General features: G+C 38.4%; 3 protein-coding genes, 1 long non-coding RNA gene and 1 pseudogene across 4 annotated transcripts; 2 read left to right on the top strand and 3 right to left on the bottom strand.

The window, feature by feature from the left end:
- The first annotated feature begins 1,670 nt into the window (after positions 1 to 1,670).
- LOC135636447 (uncharacterized) lies at positions 1,671 to 4,528 on the top strand. Its single transcript, XM_065148136.1, has 3 exons — positions 1,671 to 1,869; positions 3,990 to 4,136; positions 4,222 to 4,528. The coding sequence occupies exons 1-3, from the start codon at positions 1,671 to 1,673 to the stop codon at positions 4,284 to 4,286; spliced, it is 411 nt and encodes a 136-aa protein (XP_065004208.1). The 3' UTR covers positions 4,287 to 4,528.
- On the bottom strand, positions 4,405 to 5,594 carry LOC103982707 (heavy metal-associated isoprenylated plant protein 26). Its single transcript, XM_009399698.3, has 3 exons — positions 5,147 to 5,594; positions 4,984 to 5,059; positions 4,405 to 4,918 (listed from the first exon to the last, which is right to left on the bottom strand). The coding sequence occupies exons 1-3, from the start codon at positions 5,225 to 5,227 to the stop codon at positions 4,608 to 4,610; spliced, it is 468 nt and encodes a 155-aa protein (XP_009397973.2). The 5' UTR covers positions 5,228 to 5,594; the 3' UTR covers positions 4,405 to 4,607.
- On the top strand, positions 5,374 to 5,946 carry LOC135635515 (uncharacterized). Its single transcript, XR_010495652.1, has 2 exons — positions 5,374 to 5,513; positions 5,582 to 5,946. It is a non-coding gene; the product is annotated as an uncharacterized LOC135635515 (long non-coding RNA).
- Positions 5,947 to 8,938: 2,992 nt separating this feature from the next.
- Positions 8,939 to 10,974, bottom strand: LOC135636446 (phytosulfokine receptor 1-like; annotated as a pseudogene).
- A 4,138-nt stretch (positions 10,975 to 15,112) lies between these two features.
- Positions 15,113 to 17,017, bottom strand: LOC135635370 (phytosulfokine receptor 1-like). Its single transcript, XM_065146402.1, has one exon. The coding sequence runs from the start codon at positions 16,936 to 16,938 to the stop codon at positions 15,145 to 15,147; it is 1,794 nt and encodes a 597-aa protein (XP_065002474.1). The 5' UTR covers positions 16,939 to 17,017; the 3' UTR covers positions 15,113 to 15,144.
- Between the last annotated feature and the right edge of the window lie 987 nt (positions 17,018 to 18,004).

Genomic DNA, 18,004 nt, shown 5'->3' with positions numbered 1-18,004 from the left:
CTCAATTTTGTGGTCTCGTAGTATCGTGTTAGGATCTGATTGAAATCAAAACATAAAAGGAAAAAGCTATCTTTACAATGAAGGATTGGAATTAGGAGCTTCTCATTGGAAAGAAATGTAATCTAAATAATATGAAATAGCAAATGTAGGTGGCTGAGTCAGCCTTGTGATTCTTTTTATGGTTGATATGGTCCCTCACATATCCCACGTATAAAGGGATCATGAAATTATCCAAAGGTTATCCGGTCCACTTAGAAATTATTTTGATCTATATGGCTGGTGATATGAAAAGAACAGCTTCACAGTGGGATAACAACATCAGTTAAGAAGGTTATCTATAAAGTACCTGAGTTGCAGTGCGGAGTCACTAATCACAGCAAACTCAGTGTCACGGCCACCGCTACAAGTTTGGAATGAGAGAGTTGCAAGCAGGCTTAGATGTAATCCAGAGAGATGGCAACAGAACTGCATGCGCTGAGGAGTGAGGAATGAAAAGAGTGCTGAGATATTGGCGCGGCTCAATCAGAATGCAATCTGTAAGGCGTTTGCTTTGCCTTCTTGCTGATGCATTCTGAGTGAGCCGGACCAACACCACAATAGCCCTTTCATGGTTGATCCCTCTCCAATCTCTCCAACCGTATGAGAGAGAGGATGTTGCGTTCCTTCTTCCAAGTGGAATATCTGGACCGATCAAACTCAACTCTCATCTGATCTCTTGGGGAAAAAAGCTAAAGGTTGGTGGTAGAAGATGAAGAGGGGAGAGAGATGGAGTGACAGGGAGATTAAAGTGGTGGGTATGTTGTGGCGAAGCATTTAAAACACGAGACCACCAAAGGATAGAGACAGCTGCTGCAGTATTCATGGCGAATGACTTCCTAACAGTGTTCTCTCCGTCCCTCCCGCTCACCGATATATGACTGACATTTGTGGTGGTTCAGTACATCAAAGAGTTCACATTCCCTCGCGTTCCTTCTGCATCTACGCTGCACCGACAGCTTTTGAGGTTTTGCCCCTCCAGCCATTACTGCTGAGCTCTGAACAACACAGGCTATTGCATTTGGAGAGGGAGGAGCAAAAGAGACCGTGACGTTTCCACATCCAAGCAAGATGGTTGATCTAAATGCTGTTAAATGAATGCCATGTGTGTGGACAGTGAACGGGCTTCGAGCTCTTCTCCAATGTCCACATCAGATATTTATAGACCACATTAATCAGAAGAAAATGCAACCAAAATACAGAAACGACTCAGTGAGTTCCAAACACACTCGCCAAATCTGTCCTAATCGAGCATTTAATGAAAACTTGATATCAGAAGTTCTTCACGTTATGAAGGGTGAATTATTAGTCGAACAAGACAATATGTTGCCATCAACATTTATTAGATGGGGTCCAACTCGCTGGTAACCATGAAAGAGGGGAAGGAATGAAGTGGTTCATAGTCACTAAACAATGTATGTTGTGCACTCTCATGGTTTGTTAGCAATCGAATTACCAGTTCGGAAACAGAGAGAAACAGAGACGTGAAAGCCGACCCGCGGAACGAGTTTGGTAACGCTTTTCTCCGAACCGTTATATATAAGGAAGAGGGGTCATTGGACACGCGTACGGCCCACAGACTACAGATTAGGCCCATGAGTTAATGCCCACGGCCCACGTGGAAGTCTACTCCAATGATTCCTTTTGGCTGTTCGCCGCTTGCGCCGCCGCCTCTTATGTCACCACCTCGACGCGGTCGAGATGGCGGCCGTATCCGCCGCCCGCCAGTGCTGGAGCTCTCTCCTTCGCCTGAGCCGCCATCTCCCGAGTTGATACCCAAGGATGCCGTCCCCTACCAGTACGAGGCCTGCCCCCTCTGTAACAAGGTTAAAGGTGATTACTTGGTTTCTTTTGTAATCTTGATCGATGAGTACCTTACGTTGATTTGAAGCAATCACCAACAAATTTAGCTACTTAGTGTTGATTTATTTATCTTCCTACGGAATGCATGGCTCCGGGTTTATTGGGTGAGAGTGATGGTCTTAGCAGATTCCGTGATTAGCGAGATACCGTAACTTAGCAGCATAATGAAAAAGAACGAGCAATTGGTTACCTTCTTCGTTTAGAACACAAACCATAGTTTCTTTTGGATGTAAGCAGGCGCAAGAGATATCTAAACAATCTGAGAACGTGAGTACAATGTGTAATATAAAGGTGTGAGTTTTGCACTTTCGTTTGATTCGGGGCTTTCTTCTTTTAACAAAGATACTCTAAGTGGTCGTCATATTTGGTTCCTTGAAAGACTCTCATTGTTGTATTGCTTAATTTCAGCTTTGAGTGTGCAACTGCATGCACACATTTTGATATTTTTACATTGATTTATGTGCCATAATATTTTGTAATTTCAGCTTCGTCATGGTCATTGACATGTTTTCTAATTTATGTATAGCAAAACTTTCAGTGAACTATGTGAAAACTAGAAAATTTATGCATTAAAAAAAAGATACACAAAGGCTGGTTGTTGTATACTTATTCAGAGTACTGAGTTGCATTATGAAAAAATTGTCATTTCATTATAGATGTTCAGTTTGAGTTGTAATAATTGGATGTATTGCTAATGCTATGATACATATTTTGCCCCAGTGCAGGTGGGTTGATGATCATCTTGTGTATGTCTTATCACCAAACATATACAGAACTACTTTGGAGGTTTTAGAATCCTTTGATTACATGTCTAAGCATGTTAAGCTTAGTGTCTGTTTTATATGTTCAGAGATAATTCTTTAGATTACAATTTAGTCATTCAAGCCAAGATTCTTATATATTTGAAATTTGCAAGATTAGTGCTAGTGTCTTAACAATGTGTTATATAGTATGTGGATTAGTACTATTAGAATTTGTTGTAACCAGCTTAATAAGAAGTCATGATAAATTCCACAACCCAAACCGACCCCCTTTTGTGCCCGCATCTCTGTTTTCTGTCGGCTTATCCTTTTTTCTTTTCTTTTCTTTGGATGTGCCTCAGTTTTTGGTTGGTTATTCGTTCTATGTAGGTTTTGGCTACTTCAGGTTTGTTCATATGGCATACACATATTATGCAATACGACTGGATATGCATATAAGGCATTATAGGTCACAATTTTAGCACATTGATTTTTCTAAGCCGAATTTATGTGACTATTTTTGATGTACCATAAAAACACTTAAAACACAGTCTACTTGGACCTTATCTTATTTACAACTTCAAAAATAACTCCAAAAGCTATATGACTGCAATCTCTCAAAGAGTCCCAGTCGAGCGATTGAATCATTCTACATGTATCTATTAAGAGTTCTCTGAGCAGCCAAATACAACTTATAGATGGGTGTAGCCAGCTCTGAATAAATTCCAACTATGGCATTTTGTTACACATATCTAATAAGATTTGTATGAGCAGCTAAATACAACTTATAGATGGGCATAGTCAGCCTGAATTCAAATACCTAATCGACTCCTAAAACTCGTTAAAACAGAAATGATCTGAATGAAAATAAATGTACTAAATTTACAGTTGATTTCTACTAATTATAATTGTTCAGAAACTATAGACAGTTCTATATTTCTCAGACAAGATTCTGTTTGAAGTCTGATTTCTAAGGATCGTTGCAATATCTCATATCAGACAATCTTGATTGTCTGAAATTTCATGGTTGGTTCTACATAATATATAATATTTTCTTGGCTAGTTATCAAATACCTTATCAGCTTTGTTCTAAAGGTGCTTCGGTTAATCGTCTGTCTAATCTGACATTATTGGTTTTATGGGTGAATTACTTTTGTGTTATGCTGAACTACTGAATGAGACTCAGATGTTTAAGATTAGTCACTGAAAAATGGTCCCTGATATCTATGATAGAGTTGCTTGTCTCCTAACACTATACATTGTTGTAAATTCATTTTGATCTGCTTAGACTTGTGTCGATTTCTGGCTGGATTTCTAAAAAGCAGTTTACCAAGAAGCCAATAATTGCAGGAAACTTTAGCACTACGGAGAGATTCATCTCAAAATATACTGGAGTTGCAATCATGCTCATGGTGTCGAAGAAGCTGAAGAAGCATATAACATCACCTGCTCTACATGAAGCTGCACAAACATGGACCACAGCTCTCGATGGCAGAGGTATCTCACACCCTCAAAATACAGACTGATACGAAGATTCTTTGTTTATTTGATTGGTGGTTAGTTTTCGTCATGTTCGCATCAGGTGGTTCAAAGACTAATTTAGCCAACCTTGCTGTCTTTGGTGTTCTGAGACCGATACTTCCCTGAAGGCCGGCAAAGACATGGTGGAGGAGACTAAAATTGGTGATGGGTACCAGAGGATGGAAATAGCTGTTGAAGAGTCTGCAAGGAAAGCCCTGAGACGAGAGGAAAAGAATGGTAGAGATTACAGAAAAAGAAAAAACTCAAATTAACACAATCACATACTTTCGACATAACATGAACGATCTACTAAAAAGGGGGAAAAAAAGGAGGGAAAAGAATAAATATATTCATACAAATCACAAGAACAGTGCTCTAACACAACACCACCACACTGCGGACTGTTATTGGCACGACCAAAAGCTTAATCGAGGGGCTCTTCGGCCTTCACATGACGCTGCAGTTGTTGGGGTTGTCGTCGCTGAACGCCGTGGTGTACTTCACCTCCGTGGAGCTCGCGCGGGCGAGCGGGGCCGCGGCCGGGTCGTCCACCACGTTCCGCACGTACCCCGGCGGCGCCTTCTTGTCGTAGGCCCCCGGCGCGTAGGGGTGGGCGACGACGTCGTACGGCACGTACGGCCACGGCTCCGCCTTCTTCCCCGTCTTCCACGCCACCCTCCTTATCACCTTCTTCGGGTCCACGTACCCTACCACCGTCACCTTGTGCTGCTTCGGCTCGATCTCTACGCTGCTCACCCCTGCAAACACAAGCACTTCAGAAGGATCAAATCGCAGAAGAGAGAAGCAAGGTCGGTCTTCAAACCTTTCATGCCTTCCACTGCTTTCCTGACCTTCCTCTCGCACCCTTCGCAGTCCATCCTCACCTTTATCTCCACCGTCTGCATCCATCAACGATTCACACATCATATACTCGATCTCCAGGGCAGGAAGGAGACTAATAAGAGCAGGTAAACCTCTGTGCTTACCTGCAACTGGTTCTTCTTCTTGAACTTGTTGTGACTGCTCGGGAACGAACAGATCTCAGAGATGTGTTCCAGAAAACCCATTCTTCCTGCTCTCTCTCTTTCTCTCTTTCTCTCTCTCTCTCTCTCTAAAAGGCTCTCTGAAAGATCTAACTAGAGAAGGCCGCTAATGTTGGGAAAGCGGATTGATGGGACTTGGTTTACCAGCGGCAAGAGGAACACAAAAATCTGCATCAACCTAGACACATCCATGGCTTAAATACGCACAAGTTATCCTTTACAGCATGGCCACATGACGCAGCATCTGCCCGACCGCTTTGCCGGAGATTTCGGTGGAATCACACGGGCCTTTCCGCATGCCCATCGAGCGGTATATTCCTTTTCTTTTTACCCTGGTGCTCGTCATTGTCGAGAGGTTAGGTGACAGATGTTGTTCAGTGATCAGTGCAGACCAGAAGCTACGTACCAGCACCACTGCTCAACCCGGAAGAGAAGGACCAGAAGCTGGTTCATGGACGGGTTACCGACATAGATGGTCGCCGACAACGAGATGGGATTGGCTCGAGTCGTTGGGCTTCTCTTGTTTCCATATGTACGCTTGTTCTGTGACGGTGAAGCGCGTTGAAGACGAGGGATTTGGGGCGGGACAACTGTGTGGTGGAAGTGCACGAGGCTGCCTGGGAATGCGATACTGTTGTCTCGACTCGGGTCAGTCGATCGAGTTCTTGGTTTGCATTCGTCCCCCCAAACCAACCCGTTCGGTGATGGCGAAGTTGTTCAATAAAATAAAATATTTTGTTCAATTATTCTTATTATGAGGTTTCATTTCGATAGAGCGATGCTTATTCTCCTATATTCATCGGTTGGTAATTCGTTACGCCAGTAGTTTTGTTTTTATATATGCAGGTATTACGGAATTATACGATAATTTTGGGTAGGCTGATCCTTAACGAGAGGGGTCATGAGGGTACCGTATGACGTGCATAAATAGAAATATATTTTATGATATCATCTCATCGAGTGTGAGTGAACTGCACAGAAATCGAGAAGTCTCGGGAGGAGGAAACAATTAAGGGCACCAAACATAGATTATTATCCTGGATGAAATCTCAATATCTTTCTTTCTAAACAGTTATTGTTGTGAACTTTTTTTAAATAATTTTTCAAATAAACCTCTTATTTTCACTTTTTTTAATTAATATTTTTTTATTTATTTTCACAAGGTGTTTCTTATTTTCTAAAAAATAAAATTACTATTAACCTTCGTCCGTTGATTACCATCTTCGCTATTATTATTATTCGTCGTCTCTATCCCATCTCGAGACCCGTGTGTTCTCATCGTCGTCTTAGCACGTGATCCTCTACTTGACGTCAAAGTTTGATCGAATCATCGCCCTTATCATTGTTCAATTGATAAAGCGGAACCCCTTGAGGGCTTGCTCTGCATTGGAACATGTTCGCTTCACTTATGTATGGATCCACTAGGGATATCACATGATAAAATGGTGGCAATCAGAAGTGAGTCGAAGCCAACTCCTTCATAGCCAACATCTCCATCAACACCCACTCGCGACGTCAATTAGGAATGACAAGGGCATATTTGTGAGGACGATAACAAGGGCAAAACAACGGTGGTAAGACGAGGTATAGGCAACCATCAATGGGATAGAGACCAAAGACAATTTTACCTTTTAGGAATTAAGGGACGTATGTGAAAATAAATAAATAAAAATTAATAGGAAACAAATAAAAATATATATATTTTTTAGAAATTTACCCAATCTTTTTCATATGACCACAGTATTAGTGGGATACAAGAAAATCTCCGAAACTGCAATAAACAGAGTTCCTCGTAAATAGTTATATTTGTGGCCTAATCAATGAAGCTATCCACCCCAAAGGTAAGAGAAAAGAGGATTTTGTACATCAGTCCTAATATGTTTGCTCTATATATATATATATATATATATATATATATATATATATATATATATATATATATATTCTCCTTGATGTTTGACTCCAGAAACACAAAAAAGTACACAGTGGACCAAAAACCCACCGTTACGCCAAGTGTGAATGGTAGTACTCCAAAATCAATGTGAATGGTAGGACTCCGAAACACATCAGCATCATCGTCCTTCTGTTGTGTCGCGAGCCGAGTCGAGTTGCAGAGTCGTCCAGAATAACATGGGAAGGCCAAGAACTGACCTCCACTTGGAATTAGTCCTTGCAACTGATTGAAAGCTGCACTGAAGAAGGAAAGAAAAGAAAGCGGGTGAGGGAGGAGGCCAAAAACTGATTGAAAGCTGCAGAGAATATACTGGAATGCTCCTTCCAGTATATCGTCCATGTATATCATTCAACTTATCATCGTATTAATTTTTTTATGACATCCGATCTTTTCGACATGATGTCCGGAGTTATAGCACGAAGTCCAATCAATACGTCGATCAATCTTCCGGCTTGATGTCCAATTTCCAACATGATATTTTTTTAACACAATATCCGATTCACTTGCTTTCATAATTTATCCTTGATGGTTCGAGTCCTTAATTGATGTATTTATTGCGTCACTTATCTCAAAATATATTAGATGATAAACTCATCAATTAAGTTTATCATCAAAATACAGGATTCAATAATATTACTCACAAACAAGTGACGAGCATTTATAAATAGATTCAGAGATTAAACATAATACATAACAAATTAATTCAATAATAATATTAATTAAATATTAAAATAATGATATAAAAGATGAGTATATCTAATCACATAAATATATCTAAAAAAATTATGATTTAATTTATTTTAATTTTAAAACATGTAGCTCTCGTATCAATTATAAATATAAAAATATAATAATGCTTCTATTATATGAAAAAACTGAAATCAAATACCTATCCATCGAAGTTTAGATGTATATACTTATCGATACTATTTAGATCTTTATATGATCTGTAAGTGCATCATATTTGATTTGAAAGTTACAATAATATCGATATGTAAAGAAAACTAGATTCACTCTTTCCCTTATTTCTATTTTTTTTATCTAATTACTATAAGCAATGAAATATGAATTAAGGAGAGATAAGAGAATATTTATAATCTTTCTATTATATATTGTCACGTCACGTGTTGAGATCCTACAAAATCCTTTTGATTTATAGGAGAGTCCTTTTATAACTTCTAATGAATCTTATTAATCACACCCATAAATTCATATCGTAGAGAAAAGAAGATTTAAATGGGGAGAACTTACGGAAGAGTATCATTCAATCATACATTATTTACACTATACCAAAAGAAATTTTGCAAAATTATAGTTAATTTCATTTAGTTTAAGAGTACACATCTCTATCCAGCAGGAACTATATATATATATATAGGTATACATATATATATATATATGTATACATATATATATATATATATATATATATATACATATATATATGTATATGTATATATATACATATATACATATATGTATATGTATATATATACATATATACATATATGTATATGTATATATATACATATATACATATATGTATATGTATATATATACATATATACATATATGTATATGTATATATATACATATATACATATATGTATATATATATATACATATATACATATATGTATATATATATATATATGTATATATGTATATATGTATATATATATATATATGTATATATGTATATATGTATATATATATATATATATATATATATATATATATATATCAGGTAGACTACTTAATCCATTGGATCTGTTAGGTAATCATAATTGCCAGCAACACATCAAAACGTAAACGATAAACACAAAACCTGATGCCATTCCAATGGCAAATGGCAGCCCCGTGAAAGCAATTTTATCTTCATCAACATCGCATTCCTTCTGATACGTTGCCTTCAGAGTTTCGCAGAATGGCAAACAATCACTGTAGAGACCTGGATTTCCTTCGAAGCTAGAACAGGGGAAGGTCGAGAACTGACCTCCTATTGGAATTAGTCCTCGTAAGTGATTGAAAGCTACACTGAAAAAGGAAAGAAAAGAAAGCCCGGTGAGGGAGGATGGAATGCTCCCTGACAGATTGTTGAAAGACAAATCCAACCTCTCCAAACTGACCATGCCTGACAGTTCTTCTGGAATGGAACCTGACAAGTTGTTCTGACTTAGATCCAGCCGATGAAGATACCTCAGATTTCCAAACTCCTTCCAAATTGATCCATTCAATCTGTTATAACTCAAATTCACTGTTGGTGGCAAGTCTGTATAATGCTTATACTTCAGTGGCTCAAGAATCTGTCCGTTGATGCTCCTGCCAAATAACGGGAATTCAATGGAAGAATCATTGCCATCATGCAGAGAAATCTCTGACATAAGGCTCTTTAGCTCTGCCAAGGAAGCAGGGATCTCCCCGTCGAGCGAGTTATTTGCCAAGTCCAAGTAAAAGAGATGATCAAACCTTCCAAGCCATGACGGTATTTCTCCGGTCAAACGGTTCCATGATAAATTCAAAGCGCTTAACTCTTCGCAATTCCTCAGCCATGAGGGGATACGACCAGTCAAAGCACAATTACCGATGCCCATGGCATGTAAGCTTTGGAATCCTCGGATTCCGGTCGTCGGCATTTCCTCGCCTTGGAAGTTCCAGGAAAGAGCAAGAACCCTCAGGTCATGGCACTCCTGAAGAACTCCTAAAGCCTACGAGATATTGGAGAGGCTATTGGCAATCAGATTCAAGAAGGAGAGGGACCGAAGTCTGCCGAGCTTCTCTGGGACCTGTCCGGTAAGGTTGTTTCGAGACAGATTCAAGATCTTCAATGCCTTGCAAGAAGAGAGAGCCTCGGGGATGAGCCCCTGCAACCTATTCCATCCGAGGTTGAGGGTCGTAAGACGATCGAATCGTCGAAAGTCGAGGTCGATGCGACCGCCAAGAGAATTGTTAAATAAATCAAGCACCGTAAGCATCGAACAGGAGGACAGCGAAGTTGGCAGTCGGCCGACAAATCCATTAGATTTGGTGGAGAGGACCTCGAGCTTTCGCAGGTCGTGAAACACATCAGGAATGTTCCCGGTAAATCCGTTGCTGGAGACAACCAAACGGGACAGGTTCGAGAGGTTGCCTATACCCGGCGGCAGCTCTCCCGACAAGTAGTTGCTGCTGAGGTCGAGCACCTCCAAGAGCTTCAAGCGGAGCAGCTCCGGCGGGATGGAGCCTCGGAAGGAGTTGCTTGAGAGGTTGAGGAAAGTCAGCTTGTCCAAACCTGCCAGGGATGGTGAGAGGACGCCTTCGAGGCCCTTCCCCGACAAATCGAGACCGGCGACTCTTACGGCGCTAAGCGAGAACAGAGCACAGCGGACACCGGGCCAACCGCAGCAGCGGGTGGAGTTAGCAGCCGGCCAGTCGCGGATTCCTCTGTCGAGGCTGCGTGCGAAAGCATAGAGTGCTCTGAGATCACTAGGGCTACAGCTCTGATCATGGACGTTCGTTGCGCCAGTCTCCAAGTAGAAGAGGAACAGTAGCAGTAAGAGGATACAATTGCAAGGATACGTCGGAGAGGCCCTCATCTTTGGTTTCTCGTGTCTTCGGGGTTTGCGCAGAGAGATGGGAAGTCTCCGGTATACAACACCAATTGCTGAGCGAGGTTTGGAAGATAAAACACAAACTGTCATTTCTTGGAGACTAGTCTGAGTAACGAATGCTGATGATGAAGTCGTGAGAGAGTGTTAGCTACGTTTTGAATTTGTCCAACTCAATTAATTAGGGTCAGAACAAGTGAGCAAGCATCAACGAACTATTTCTTTCACCTGTCGTTTTTTCTTTCATTCCATGAATAATCTTGGAATTCACCCATGAATAAGAATCTCTTTCATTATGTTGGAGTGTTTTCATTGGGTCAATGAGGCTTTGAATTCCAAAGCTTGACTAACAAAAAAAAGTATGCAGGAGTTTAGTTTACTCGACCCAAAAGAAGTCTACGTGACTACTGCAACCCTTCTTTTTTTATTAGAATCAAGAAAAGAAAGTATAAATCACTTCCATGATCTATGATTTGATATATAAAAATACATGAGTTTATTTTGACTTGAATGCTTGTATTCCAAGAGCTTTTATTGTTGACCAGATTAATATGTATACTTTGTTATGGTATGATTTATTATATATATATATATATATATTTTATATATAGTAAATTATTAATTTATCATTTCTATTCTAGTTGTGACTAAGAGTACTTTCAAACCAAAATAACAACTAGAAATGGCAAAAGTTTAAAGCAAAAAAAGTACTTGACAATTTCAAAAAAAAAATCCGATTTGATCTAACAAATATCATAAGTTTATAATTTCTAATTTTCTTAAAATTTTATAAATAATCTAAATGGACTAATCGGTCTTATTTAATTGAACATCTCGAAATTGAGCCAAAATTGAGTGTTTGAGATTACACCCAATAGTTAAATCAATTAAATTAATAAAAATTAAGTTTAATCAAAAATCTAATTTAGAAATAGGTTGATAAAAACTTAGGCTAAGATCGGGCTTTAAGTAAAATTTGATTAATACAAGTCAAAATTGGTCAATTTTATAATTGAGAATATTAAAAAATATTTGATTTCTGAAGAGTAAAATTATAATTTTATTAGAACATATATTGAAAATATATATTTTCTGAAGGGCAGAATTGTCAAGGGAAGATCAATTGGAATTAAAAAAAATAGAAGAATTAAATAATCTTTACTGTGTGAGAAAACCATAATCTTTTTTTTTTCTCAATTGTCGCAGCTTGCGTGCGGGATATGGTTGCCATGGTGCAAGATCGTCCGTCACTTACGTGCCTCTTGCCCAAACTCCCTTCACGATCCATTGATGGCCCATAAGGCTATCGTTGCATTCCATCGTGCCCATGCATGATTGGTCTCACACGCGCGGCTATCATTGTCACACAAGTTCTCATTGGTTGCGTATGTGTCTGCAGTTGACAAGCGACCCATACAATTACTGCATAGCCATTGGGTGACCCTAACCTCTAATGTCCTATTGATGTCAGTGGTGGATAGCAAATGTCGCTGTAGTAACATCGCAACAATCGCTCATCAAAGGTACCAACACCCGACAAAGCTATTGCCTTGTTATGTTGCACGTAGTGGCACCACTATTTGTGTAGTGCCAACGACGAAGGTAGGTTGTCACAACTATGACTGTCACCTAGGCTGCTGCACATAAGCAATCATCACTGCATGCAACAATACTATCATTTGTGTAGCTGTTGCTCACGACTAGGCCAATGACCAATAGAGATCGCCACTCTCAATAGTGCTATAGCCGACAGCTTAAGCTGCTGATGGCAACTCGAAGAAATATGGGTAGCATATAGTCATAATTTCACTCGTGTTATATCGCCTACAAACAAGCAAGAAGTATAGAGGAATAGATTTAGAAATCAAACATAATACATCACAGATTAATTCAATATTAAAATGAATTAGAGATTAAAATAATAATTTAAAAGATGAATAGATCTAAAATTCCTTTATGATCTAGTCTATTTTAATTTCAAAACATGTGGCTCTGATAACAGTTATAAGTATAAAATTTGTAATCATGCTTCAATTATACGAAAAAAAATTAATAATAATAACTAAGATTAAATAACTATAGATCGAAGTTTAGATGTCCGTGTACCTTTTGATGCTATTCAGAAAATCTTTATATGATTTGCAAGCATATTGTCATCCAATTAAAAAGTTATAGTAATACCGGTCTATAAAGAAAACTAGATTTATATTTTTCTCTATTCATATCTTTTCACAGTACCATTATAAGTAATATAATAGGAATTAAGGAAAGATAAGAGGACCTATAATTTTTCTTTTATATATTGTCACGTTATGTATTAAGTCCCTAGGAGGTCCTATGTATTTATAGACGAGAACAAAATATCAAGATAAATAATAAGGAGAGTACTATCATCACTGTTAGCCCTCGTAAAGTTGGCTACCACTCCCGATGACCGATTGTGTTAGATCTGGAACTTTCAGACATACAAGTCTGGTATTAAAGAGTGAAGTATTTATACAGGACATCATTGATATCTCAAGTCTAAAGACCAAATACATCATTGGGGTTACAGAATTGATGTTTGACAATAAGACATCATTAACAATCCAGCATTCTGTGAGTGGATCAATCAGTGAACTCATTCTCTAATGAGCACCTGCATTGTATCCATAGTATCTCAACATGAGTAGTTATGAGACCAGCCACCTCTATCATATGTACGGGTATCTAGTACACTAGTCTGTCTGGTTATCTCGATGTCTCTCTCGAACAACCTATAACTAGGATTATTTAGGGTCTCTATTTAAAGGCGAATCGATCTCATTATCGTGATCTCATCACAATCCGATTCCCATTATCGTGATATATGGACATCATAATATATATATGCATATATGCAACAAGTAATATAAAATAATAAAAATATTAAATAATATAATAAGAAAAAAAGAATACGTATTATGTCATACATGTCATTACTCACGTGATTGGTTTGCAAGACACATATTACTAACAGTGGATAGCAAATGTCGTCGTAAAAACATCACAACAATCGCTTAGCAACACCCGACAGGGCTACTGCCTTGTTGTTGTGTTGCACGTAGTGAAACCACTATGTGTGTTGTGCCAACGACTAAGGTAGGTTGTCACATCGATGACCGTCACCTGGGTTGCTACACATAAGCAATCATCACTGCATGCAATAATGCTACCATTTGTGTAGATGTTGCTCATGACTGGGCTAACAACCATCGAAGATTGCCACCCTCAATAGTGCTCTAATCAACATTAAGCCACCGATGGCAACCCATTGAAGAAATAAGGGTAACATACATGGTTTCAGTAGTGTTACATCGCCTGTAAATAGGCAAGAAGCATAGAGGAATAGATTCAGAAATCGAACATAATATATTATAAATTAATTCAATAATAATATTAATTAGAGATTAAAATAATATTTTAAAATATGAATAGATCTAATCACATAAATAGATCTAAAATTCCTTTATGATCTAGTTTATTTTAATTTCAAAACATACGGCTCTAATACCAATTGTAAGTATAAAATTATAATCATGCTTCTATCATACAAAAAAAATTATTGATAAGAACTAAAATTAAATAACTATAGATCGAAGTTTAGATATGTATACATTTCGATGTTATTCAGAAAATCTTTATATGATTTGCAAGCGCATTATCGTCCAATTCGAAAGTTACAATAATACCGATTTACAAAAAAAAACTAGATTCACATTTTTCTCTATTCCTATCCTATACTAATATATGTAATAGAATAGAGATTAAGGGAAGATGAGAGAAGATCTATAATTTTTCTTCTGTATATTATCACATTACGTATTAAGTCTCTAGGAGGTTTTATCTATTTATAAATAAGAATAAAATATCACGATAAATAATTATGAGAGTACTCTCATCACGATTAACTCCTAAAGAATCTTAACTCATAATTTCTTTTTTTCTATTGATAAAAAATAATAATTAAAATTTAATTAATTTTATAATATATCTTATCAAATTATATAAGACTATATAATCTAACAGTACTATATCTTTTTTCTAACGCACTATTAAGCCATACGAATTCACTGATTGATCGACCACACAGAAATTAGAGAAAAGAAGATTTATATGAGGAGAAGGAACGCACCAGAGAGAAGATGTAATGCTATCATTCAATCATACAATATTTACAGTATACTAAAAGAAATTACACAAAATTACAGTTAATTTCATTTAGTTTAAGAGTACACATCTGTATCTGTCAGGAACTATATATATATATATATATATATATATATATATATATATATATATATATATATATATATATATATATATATATATATATATATATATATCCGGTAGACTACTTAATCCTTGGATCTCTCAGGTGATCATAATTGCCAGCAACACATCAAAACGTAAACGATAAACACAAAACCTGATGCCATTCCAATGGCAAATGGCAACCCCATGAAAGCAATTTTATCTTCATCGACATCACCTTCCTTCTGATAAGTTGCCTTCACAGGTTCGCAGAAAGGCAATGAATCACTATAGAGACCTGGATTTCCTTCGAAGCTAGAACAGGGGAAGGTCAAGAACTGACCCCCTATTGGAATTAGTCCTTGTAAGTGATTGAAAGCTACACTGAAAAAGGAAAGAAAAGAAAGCCCTGTGAGGGAGGATGGAATGCTCCCTGACAGATTGTTGAAAGACAAATCCAACCTCTCCAAATTGACCATGCCTGACAGTTCTTCTGGAATGGAACCTGACAAGTTGCTCCGACTTAGATCCAGCCGATGAAGATACCTCAGATTTCCAAACTCCTTCCAAATTGATCCATTCAATCTGTTATAACTCAAATTCACTGCTGGTGGCAAGTCTGTATAATGCTTATACTTCCGTGGCTCAAGAATCTGTCCGTTGCTGCTCCAGCCAAATAACGGGAATTCAATGGAAGAATCATTGCCATAATGCAGAGAAATCTCTAACATAAGGCTCTTTAGCTCTGCCAAGGAAGCAGGGATCTCCCCGTCGAGCGAGTTATTTGCCAAGTCCAAGTAAAAGAGATGATCAAACCTTCCAAACCATGACGGTATTTCTCCGGTCAAACGGTTCCATGATAAATTCAAAGCACTTAACTCTTCGCAATTCCTCAGCCATGAGGGGATACGACCAGTCAAAGCACAATTACCGATACCCATGGCATGTAAGCTTTGGAATCCTCGGATTCCGGTCGTTGGCATTTCCTCACCTTGGAAGTTCCAGGAAAGAGCAAGAACCCTCAGGTCATGGCACTCCTGAAGAACTCCTAAAGCCTGCGAGATATTGGAGAGGCTATTGGCATCCAGATTCAAGAAGGAGAGGGACCGAAGTCTGCCGAGCTTCTCTGGGACCTGTCCGGTAAGGTTGTTTCGAGACAGATTCAAGATCTTCAATGCCTTGCAAGAAGAGAGAGCCTCGGGGATGAGCCCCTGCAACCTATTCCATCCGAGGTTGAGGGTCGTAAGACGATCGAATCGTCGAAAGTCGAGGTCGATGCGACCGCCAAGAGAATTGTTAAATAAATCAAGCACCGTAAGCATCGAACAGGAGGACAGCGAAGTTGGCAGTCGGCCGACAAATCCATTAGATTTGGTGGAGAGGACCTCGAGCTTTCGCAGGTCGTGAAACACATCAGGAATGTTCCCGGTAAATCCGTTGCTGGAGACAACCAAACGGGACAGGTTCGAGAGGTTGCCTATACCCGGTGGCAGCTCTCCCGACAAGTGGTTGCTGCTGAGGTCGAGCACCTCCAAGAGCTTCAAGCGGAGCAGCTCCGGCGGGATGGAGCCTCGGAAGGAGTTGCTTGAGAGGTTGAGGAAGGTCAGCTTGTCCAAACCTGCCAGGGATGGTGAGAGGACGCCTTCGAGGCCCTTCCCCGACAAATCGAGACCGGCGACTCTTACGGCGCTAAGCGAGAACAGAGCACAGCGGACACCGGGCCAACCGCAGCAGCGGGTGGAGTTAGCAGCCGGCCAGTCGCGGATTCCTCTGTCGAGGCTGCGTGCGAAAGCATAGAGTGCTCTGAGATCACTAGGGCTACAGCTCTGATCATGGACGTTCGTTGCGCCAGTCTCCAAGTAGAAGAGGAACAGTAGCAGTAAGAGGATACAATTGCAAGGATACGTCGGAGAGGCCCTCATCTTTGGTTGCTCGTGTCTTCGGGGTTTGCGCAGAGAGATGGGAAGTCTCCGGTATACACCACCAATTGGTGAGGGAGGTTTGGAAGATAAAACACAAACTGTCATTTCTCGGAAACTAGTCTGAATGACGAATGCTGATAATGAAGTTGGGAGAGAGTGTTCGCTGGGTTTTGAATTTGAACAACTCGATTAATTAGGGTTAGAACACGTAAACAAGCATCAACGAACTATTTCTTTCACCGGTCGCTTTTTTTTCTTTCCATGAATAATCTTGGAATTCACCCAATGAATCAGAATCTCTTCCCTTATGTAGGAGTGTTTTCATTGGGTCATTGAGACTTTGAATTCCAAAGCTTGAATAACATGAAGTCTACGTGACTACTGCAACCCTTATTTTTAGATTAGAATCAATAAAAGAAAGTATAAATCAATAACATTCACTTCCATGATCCATGATTTGATATATACGAATACATGACTTTGATTTCTAAGGACCCAAACCAATTTGGCTATTCTTCCTTCCCACTTGAATGCCTGTATTCCAAGAGCTTATAGTGTTGGCCAGATTAATATGTATACTTTGTTATTTATTATATATATATATATATAATTATTAATTTACCATTTCTAATCTAGTTGTGACTAAGAGTACTTTCAGCCCAAAATAACAACTAAAAATGGCAAAAAGTATAATGCACAAAAAATACTTGACAATTCCCCCCCAAAAAAAACCCGATTTGATCTAACAAATATCATAAGTTTATAATTTATAATTTTTTAAAAATTTTAAAAGTAATCTAAATGAGCTTGGACATCTCAAAATTGAGCCAAAATTGAGTTGTCTAGATTAGACCTAATAGTTAAATCATTTAAATTAATCGAAATTAGGTTCAATAAAACATCTAATTTAGAAATATGTAGATAAAAAATTAGGCTAAGATTGGGCTTTAAGTAAAGTTTAATTAAAACAAGTCAAATTGGTCAATTTTATAATTGAGAATATTGGGAAAAAAATAATTTTTGAAGAGTAAAACTATAATTTTATCAGGACATATATTGAAAATAT

This window comes from Musa acuminata, chromosome BXJ3-4 (assembly GCF_036884655.1).
Source record: "Musa acuminata AAA Group cultivar baxijiao chromosome BXJ3-4, Cavendish_Baxijiao_AAA, whole genome shotgun sequence".
NCBI classification, from domain to species: domain Eukaryota; kingdom Viridiplantae; phylum Streptophyta; class Magnoliopsida; order Zingiberales; family Musaceae; genus Musa; species Musa acuminata.
The sequence above is the reverse complement of the archived record's forward strand: the minus strand, read 5'-3'. Positions and strand labels throughout refer to the sequence as shown.

What these genes read in the sequence shown, in the direction of transcription:
- LOC135636447 (XM_065148136.1), top strand. Translation starts at nt 1,671, where the DNA reads ATGATTCCTTTTGGCTGTTCGCCGCTTGCGCCGCCGCCTCTTATGTCA. An exon ending in CCTCTGTAACAAGGTTAAAG is followed by an intron (nt 1,870 to 3,989) that starts GTGATTACTTGG and finishes CAATAATTGCAG; the next exon opens with GAAACTTTAGCACTACGGAG. An exon ending in CACAGCTCTCGATGGCAGAG is followed by an intron (nt 4,137 to 4,221) that starts GTATCTCACACC and finishes TGTTCGCATCAG; the next exon opens with GTGGTTCAAAGACTAATTTA.
- LOC103982707 (XM_009399698.3), bottom strand. Translation starts at nt 5,227, where the DNA reads ATGGGTTTTCTGGAACACATCTCTGAGATCTGTTCGTTCCCGAGCAGT. An exon ending in AGAAGAAGAACCAGTTGCAG is followed by an intron (nt 5,060 to 5,146) that starts GTAAGCACAGAG and finishes TGATGGATGCAG; the next exon opens with ACGGTGGAGATAAAGGTGAG. An exon ending in AGCAGTGGAAGGCATGAAAG is followed by an intron (nt 4,919 to 4,983) that starts GTTTGAAGACCG and finishes TTGTGTTTGCAG; the next exon opens with GGGTGAGCAGCGTAGAGATC.
- LOC135635370 (XM_065146402.1), bottom strand. Translation starts at nt 16,938, where the DNA reads ATGAGGGCCTCTCCGACGTATCCTTGCAATTGTATCCTCTTACTGCTA.